The sequence below is a fragment of the Panicum hallii genome, chromosome 3 (genome assembly GCF_002211085.1).
Source record: "Panicum hallii strain FIL2 chromosome 3, PHallii_v3.1, whole genome shotgun sequence".
In the NCBI taxonomy this organism is placed as follows: domain Eukaryota; kingdom Viridiplantae; phylum Streptophyta; class Magnoliopsida; order Poales; family Poaceae; genus Panicum; species Panicum hallii.
Genome location: NC_038044.1, coordinates 8984465 through 8992035, shown reverse-complemented (window position 1 = coordinate 8992035; position 7571 = coordinate 8984465). Strand labels below are relative to the sequence as shown.

The 7571-nt window shown below is 48.1% G+C and overlaps 1 protein-coding gene and 1 long non-coding RNA gene across 3 annotated transcripts; one reads left to right on the top strand and one right to left on the bottom strand.

Annotated features, from left to right (window-relative positions):
* The first annotated feature begins 465 nt into the window (after positions 1-465).
* LOC112887457 lies at positions 466-1432 on the top strand. 2 transcript variants are annotated; one of them, XR_003227561.1, is made up of 3 exons: positions 466-686; positions 797-887; positions 1245-1432. It is a non-coding gene; the product is annotated as an uncharacterized LOC112887457 (long non-coding RNA). The 2 variants fall into 2 exon arrangements; XR_003227560.1 differs by having other exon boundaries at positions 797-1432.
* Positions 1433-2645: 1213 nt separating this feature from the next.
* Positions 2646-4586, bottom strand: LOC112886929. Its single transcript, XM_025952967.1, has 3 exons — positions 4385-4586; positions 3281-3332; positions 2646-3143 (listed from the first exon to the last, which is right to left on the bottom strand). Exons 1-3 carry the CDS (start codon positions 4497-4499, stop codon positions 2984-2986), a joined length of 327 nt encoding a protein of 108 aa, XP_025808752.1. The 5' UTR covers positions 4500-4586; the 3' UTR covers positions 2646-2983.
* Between the last annotated feature and the right edge of the window lie 2985 nt (positions 4587-7571).

The window sequence follows — 7571 nt, the reverse complement described above, 5'->3', positions numbered from 1 at the left end:
GAACTCTGTTCCAGCAGAACAAGTCACCCTGCAAATGATGGTTTGGATTTTGTTTTGAGCTTCTTTAGACGGGGCGCTAATTGACCAACAGTATAAATGAATTGATTTGATTTGGGCTTCAGTCTCCAGTAGCTTGGTAGTTTGGTACGAATCTGGTATGGATGGGTAAACGATTTGATTTGTTATGGGCTGTAACCGTGGGTTGTGTCGTGGTTTGTCACATGGGCTGACGCGCGCTCACGATTCGATTCCGCCCTCACGGCCTCAGCCTCTGCTTCCCTGCCACCGCAACCGCCACCTTCGCCTCGGTGCTCCTTCCTGGACTGCAGGGCTGTTTGGAGTGCCACCTAACCCGTCACGGCGTGCCATATTTTTTCCGCCGCAGGTGTAACGGCCGTTTTAAGCGCCACAAATTAGGCACGCTGTGGCGGGTTAGACGGTACTCCAAAAACATCCCTGTGCATCCGGGCGCTCGCTTGCAGCCGCCGCCGCAACTTCTTGTACTGCCTCAGGCCTGCCAGGCTCAGCGTCCTCGTTCTCCTTCGCCTCCCAAGCTCCGCGTCCTCATCCTCCTCCGCCTGCCGACGCCGCCGCTCCTGCCCGGAAGGTCGATCTCGAGGCCTACGCCGGATACGACTAGCTCCTCCGCGCGCTCCAGGACAAGTTCTTCTCCCACTTCACCATCCGTAAGTACCACCCCCTCCGCCTCGCTTGCTTCTAGTTACTACAACAGCACTTTGCTCTATTTGGTTGAGCGTTCTAGCTAATGAGGGTGGTTTGCCTGGACGCCGCGCAGGGAAGTTCCCACATACGTGCTAAATAAGCTGGCTGTTGGACGCAGTGAACGGGACGGAGTACGAGGACAAGGACGGCGACGTCCCCTAGAAGTGAGCTCCTTCAAACCGTTCTCCTACTTCCCCTAATTCGTCGATTATTATCACTGCAGTAAAATAATTGTGTCAAGAAAATGCTATTGGCGTATTTTTGCACGCGGAAGTTGATAGCTATCGTTCTTATTTATGTCAAGAAAATAATTCTGCTCTAGTTTAAACCTTCTTTCTTATATGTTGCTATTACCTAGGGAGCTTGTTATCTAGCCTGTTACCTCAACATGTCCGCAAACACATCGGAAAGCTCTGATGATTCTCATTCAACCCAAACACGTGTTAGAAGGTCCAAGTTTTGGGAATACTTTGAACAGAATTTAATTGAAGCTGATGATAGTTTTAAAGCTGTGTGTGCAGGTATTTTCAAATCCATTTAAGCACTAAGTCAGGAACCAGCAGGAACCAGCAGCCTTAGGACCTATATTTCTTATTATTGTTATGTAATTGGAGAAGCTGAGAGGAAAAAGTTTGTAGCAACCTTGAAGAAACCTATAGAGAACTTCGTATTTTATATTTCTACATGGTTATAACAACTTATTATATCACTCCTGACTTCAAGTTAAAGAAGAAGATAATAAGTTTAAAGGAGGTCAAGTATCCACACACAGGTTTTGCCATTGAAGGAACACTTGTGAGTTGCCTAACTGAATGGGGTATACGAAACAAGTTGTTTACTATAACTGTGGATAATGCTAGTAACAACACTAGCGCATGTGAGGAGTTAGTAGATACTCACAAGCATGTGATGTTTGAGAAATACTCGTGCACCAAAATCTGAAATTGACATCTATTCTGAAGAAGACTATGTTGAGGATATTGAAAATTTTGATATTTTAGCTTGGTGGAAGGCACATACCGAGAAATTCCCGGTCTTGTCAACCATGGCATGTGATTTTCTTGCAATACCTCTTAGTAATGTGCCTTCCGTATCAGTCTTTCACCTTGGAGGTAGGATTCTTAGGAGTTTCAGAAGCCTCTTTAGTCAAGTTCCTGCAGTCTTGTGAAGTTCTGGTCCTCATGTAAGTTCTGATTTAGTTTGTTCAGTTACATTAATGCAGAATATTAATTTGCTAAATGAAGGTGCAATGGTTTAGTTTGTTCAGTTATATTAAGGTGCAATGGTCCTCATGTAGTCATGTAAGGGCTATTGATGCATCATGCTATAGCAGATCACCCCTTTTGCCTTTTATTCCCAGATATCATGCTGCTCACTTCAACACTTGTTAAAACCTGTTGGCCATCCTGTATAAGCTGTATACGTTGACTTTATGCCTTGTTTTGATTTTTCAAAAGTATTATTTGACGGCAGGTGCCTTATCTCTAGCTCTGAGAAAACATTAGACACTACATTGGTTAGTTGCAGACAAGGAGGACTAGTTGATCTGCAAGGACTGCAAGCTTCATACTCATTTTACTCATTTTAGTGTTTCACTGTTTCTGCTGCTATATAGCTTCAGCAAATCAACATTGTAGTATATTGATTTTCTTATTAAGATTTATAATTTGGTCTATGTTTATAACTGAACTTGTTGCAATATTTATCATTTTATATTTTCTATGATGATAGTAAATAGCAGCAGAATATTTATCAAGCTTGGCTTGATCCGTCAAACTTGCTTTGGTTAGCACCTAGCTGTCTAGCTAGTATTAGTATGCGTAGACACAGAGACAACAGTTTGGGAAACAGGTTGTTACTGGCTTGTAACCATAGTTTGGCTAATAGTTTATTATGTTAGACGCTGAAATGTCAGGACTGGATTGTGGAGGTTTGAAGTGGAGTGGGTAATATTTATTTCCCTCATGAGAATGGATTGGTGTGGATACAGCTCGGTTCTCAGCCCATGTACACGGCGAAGTACAAGAGGCAACCACGGTAACACGGAGTCCTTCCATTCCAGGTCTCCACCAGGCACGACGCCACAAGCTGCTGCTGCTGCTGCTGCTACTACAGTACTACTACCATCACTATGTTACCACTAGAAAGAGTCTTGCACACTGGCGTTGTGGCGACATACTCAGGAGTCTTGCACGAACTGTTGAGGTATGATGTGTGACGTGAAGAAAAGTCGGCGGTGGCGTCCGTCGCGCGCATCCCTTCAGATGGCGCCGCGGCCGCCGCTGAGGATGTCGAGCGCGGCGAGGGCGGCCTTCTGGACCCTCTCCCGGTCTTCGTCCAGCGCCCGGCCCTTCTCCGCCACGGCGTCCCTGGCGCGCCCCACCTCCGCCTCGATCTCGCCGTCGCACCGCTCGATCTCGCTGCAGTCAGCCACAGGGGTACAGCACAAAAAGCGTCAGGGCCAAAAACCGATCCAGCACAGTGATTTTGCAACACATGAATCGGGGACAATGGGACGGGGGGATGGATGCATGCGCACGGCGTGACTGGTGTTCACCTGCTCATCTTGAGCATGTTCTGGAGACCGCCCTGCACCTGCAGCGACACGTCTGCGCAACGCAAAAACAGTTCAGGCCCGTATTAGCAGCACAAATAATATCCGAGGTAATAAGTTCGACCGTATTATCACAAATGATATCAGATATTCAGATATTCGCCCGTGATAGAAGCACAGGTGCCAACAGTTATTCTGCTGGTTTGCAGGCAAATTCAGGTGTGCAAATGTGAACCATCAGTAATTCAGTAGCGTGGGTGTTTGGAATTCAGCAAGTTATCAACCCAACAGAGGCAGTTTCTAGAAAATTCGCTTCGCTTTCTATAAAATCTGAACAAAATGGATGCCATTCTACGCAACCAATCGCTTGGTCCAAATCCACAACCCAAAGCACTTGCCCGGGGTTTGATTCCATACCTAAAATCGAACTACGTCGCACAAAACGTCACCCAAAGTTTCAAAAATTACTAGTCCGAATGGCGTCCACTCGAGCAGCACCAAATTGAACTGACAATTCAGATGCACATTTTTACTACTGGCTTGCTCACATTTAATCAGTTCAGCGTGTGTGCCCATGCGAAACACAGTGTGCTAGTACTTGCAATCTAACAAGTGATCTACGGAAGACAGAACTGATATAATCTCCACAGGAGATTTTGCTTGGCTTTGGTAAAAATTGGAGACACCAATTGATAAATTACCGAGTAAATTGAAGAGGGAATTAACCCCAAATAAGAATGCGATGGGGGAAGCGAACGAATTCAGGAAAAATCGAATGGACAGGAACCAGATTGCTCGCGATTCTACGCAGACGACAGGCTCGTTCAGAATCAAGCAACGCGACGCCACACGGAGGATTCAATTCTACGCACCCCAGTCCCCAGCAGCACACATTCATCAAAGGAAGCACGAATTTGAAGAATCCTCATCAGCAACCTTCAATCTAGGTCCCCAGATCGTGCCGACCCGAGCAGCAAACGAAACCAGAATTGCGAGAAACTAAGCAGGAGCGAGGAGGGGGTTCACGCCGACCAAACCGGAGAAGCGAACCGCGAGAGAGCAAGAGGACGAGAGGCCTAGGGTTTTAGGGGGGGGATGTGATCGCACCGAAGAGGAACGCGGAGAGCTTCGAGTCGCCGACGTCCTCCGCCCCCGCGTCGGTGAAGGTCCCGCCCTCGGTCGACGGCGCCGCCGCGCGCGATCCCGACGGCGAGTGGGCCATGTCTCTCTCGTTCGCGCGCTCGCTGTGTGCGCGGGCGGACTGGCAGTGTGGGCGTGAGACGGTGAGAGAGTGCGGAGTTGTGAGCTGGATGAGATCTGAACCGTCGTCGGTATATATACAGACTGGAGGCCCAAACTAGCATGGGCATGGGCCTTTTCTTTTCTACCACGTTCAGTCATGGGCTTTTTTTGTTAAGATGGAACTAAGAGGCTCCTCCTTAAATTGGCCCGCTGATTCGCAGATAAACTGCAAACAGGTTTCGAAATCGGGGCTTAGCTACAAGTGAAACCTTTTTTCCTCGTGTAATGTTACATCGAGATCTACTATATTTCACTAACCCACCAGAAGCTGGTACAGATATTTTTTTTTAGCTAAACTCCATCATTCCACATGGACCTTCTTCAGGGCTTATTCCTCTCTTTTTCACTTCATTTGAAGTAAGAGCTGAATATTCTGGCCACTAAGGTAATTAATTCAGTCATACTTGCAGATCATAACTAACTAAGCAATATTAAGCTAACCATTTTCACTTCAAGCAAAAACCAGGCGATACCGAATCTATATAAGATTCTTTTTTCCTTTTGTGAGGATGAGTGCAAAAGACAAGCGTATCTTTTTTTACAAGGAGAAAACGAACGTATGCTAGGATAACTGGTGGCCAAGATAAAGACCCAACCTTTAGGGTGACCCTGACCCCAACCCCTGTCCTGTCCAACGCTGAAATGGGACCTCCATATCCCTCCCGCTGATCATTGAGACCCCCACATACAAACAAACCAAATAGGGGTTTCAATTGCGCACAGCGCCTTCTTGACCCCTCTCGCAGCAGGGCCCGGCCATGGACCATCCTTCCACCGCAAAGGTGCTTGGCAGGCCTGTGGCTCCTCTCAACCTTTGTTCCTTTGCAACGCTGGTGAGCCTACGCTCTCCAGCATGTGAAATCGTATGCGCCCACTCCACTGGGAGGCGAGTGCTTGGGGGTCGCAGCCTCATGTAGCGACGTACGTTTCGGTTCACGTACATGGCTGTACATGTCGAAAATGGTTCCAGGAAAAGAACAAAAAATAATATGACGTGTGCCATGTCAGAGCAAATTGTCTTGATGCATCGAGTAGCTAGGAAAGGTAGGGGGGTTAAGGGTCCGTGCACGTTTACAAACTTGTACGATAAAACCGGGGGCATGTGAATAAATGGTACGAGGACCGAGTGCTTATTACTCGGTTGGTATGCCTGCCATCCTGTAGCCTAGCTAGGCTCGGAATTAGACGCAAAAAAACAAGCTTGCTCAGTGCAAAGCAACCTTCACACCAAAGTACTTTTTTTAAAAAAAAACAAATATAGGAACACATTAGCCTCGAAAGTTTTTTTTAATTAATAGGGCTTGAGAAATTAGTGTGTCACCAAAAGACAGAGCATACTACAAAGCTGCTAGCTAGCCACTGTTGGATGTGGATGGAACGGATCCCTGATGGTTGTACAATCTACAGTGATTCTCCACTGGGACGAACCAAGCTTACTACGGGAAGCTTGTTTGTAGTGAGTTACTCATCGCTTCCGTTTCATGACTGTAACCTGGCCGTGGCCGGGCGAGCGTTCATTGCTCTGAAACAGTGACGCCACGAACCGGTGCAGTGCATGCACCGAGGTATGTCCCACGATCTGACTCAACTTTTTTTTTATTGGGCACACTGCATCATCCTCTCTCGATCACGGGAACAAACAGGCAAATGCACTAGGGCCTTTTCACTAAAAAAGGAAAGCACATCTACAACGTGGCTAATGCAGCTGTACTTTCGTTTAAATAATAATAATAATGCAGCTGTACTATGGCACTTGAGCTACTAGGCTCAAGCTAAAGCTGAGAATAAAAGGACGGGAGCTGGTATTTGGGAAAAGGGTCAAAAAAAAGGGGCCGGGAGAGAAGCTGGGTGCTGAATGGGATACCTTCAATTAAAGACACACTGCACATAAAAATCCCACTATATCCTGAAATTTAGGTTACAAGTATGAACATGTCGGCAGTGACAAACTTCAGGGGTTATGGGAGAGATGTGATTCGGGGTTGAAGTATGTTTGGGGATTAGAATGAGGCTAACATGGTAGACGGATGCAGGGACGGGGTGAGGTGGCTAGACGCCAATGGTTGGGATCGGAGAAGTAAAAGAAGAACAAACATTAGCTGTGTGTACCGTCTTGTTTGTTACAGAACCGAAACTTTACCTGTCACAGGAACTGTAACGCCGATGCAGCATGAAACTATTTTCTCCTACATCCCAGGGAACCGGTAAAACCATTTTTTTTGGCTTCTCAGCCTTCGGCTACTCAGGTTACTGTAGCCTGGTGCCGGAGAATCCCTCCAAAGTCCAAACGCACCACGCTCCGAGATTTACATCAGTGCGTAATGTTCCATCTGAAATTTCATTTGGGAGCTAGAAGCAAGTATCATAAACCTGCTTAGTAATGTTCACGGTAAAAAAAGAAAGAACCGAGGCAATGTTTACAAAAGGCAATGCGTTTACTGTCGTCACTGCATCGCTCCGCAGTGCTATATTCCTGAACACCACCCCCCCCCCCCCCCCACCCCCGCCCCCGGCCCGCACGCTTTACATGCGCGTGGCACTTTTGCATTCCAGTTACCACTCCACTCGCGCCGCCACCTTTCCCCCGTGCTCAAGCACAGTAAACAAAAGCGGGGGGGGGGGGGGGGGGGGGGGGCGCCGGGTAAAACCGTAAAAGGAAAGGCGACGCAGAAGGAATCCAGCGCCAGCACCTCCCCCCTCTCTCCCCTACTACGACGGTGGGCCCGCTGCGGGGCCGGCCTTTGTCATCGTCGGCCCATCGCTGCGCCCATAAAAGCGTAGTCGTACGACTCCTGGATAGCGCGAGATCTCTCTCCACCTGCCACGCGGGCCCCACGACACGAGGAAGGAGGCGTCCGCCGGCATGGCCGCGTCCCCGTCTGCGCGTCGTCGGATCACGCCGCTGCCATGCCATCCTGGCCGTCCAGATTTCACCACGGTCACTCGTCATGCGGTGGTATCTCCGTTCTGGTCAATGGATGCAAGACTTCAT

Coding starts and splice junctions, on each gene's coding strand:
- LOC112886929 (XM_025952967.1), bottom strand. CDS start 4,499: ATGGCCCACTCGCCGTCGGGATCGCGCGCGGCGGCGCCGTCGACCGAG. Junction 3,333..4,384: donor GCTCTCCGCGTTCCTCTTCG/GTGCGATCACAT, acceptor TGCGTTGCGCAG/ACGTGTCGCTGCAGGTGCAG. Junction 3,144..3,280: donor AACATGCTCAAGATGAGCAG/GTGAACACCAGT, acceptor GGCTGACTGCAG/CGAGATCGAGCGGTGCGACG.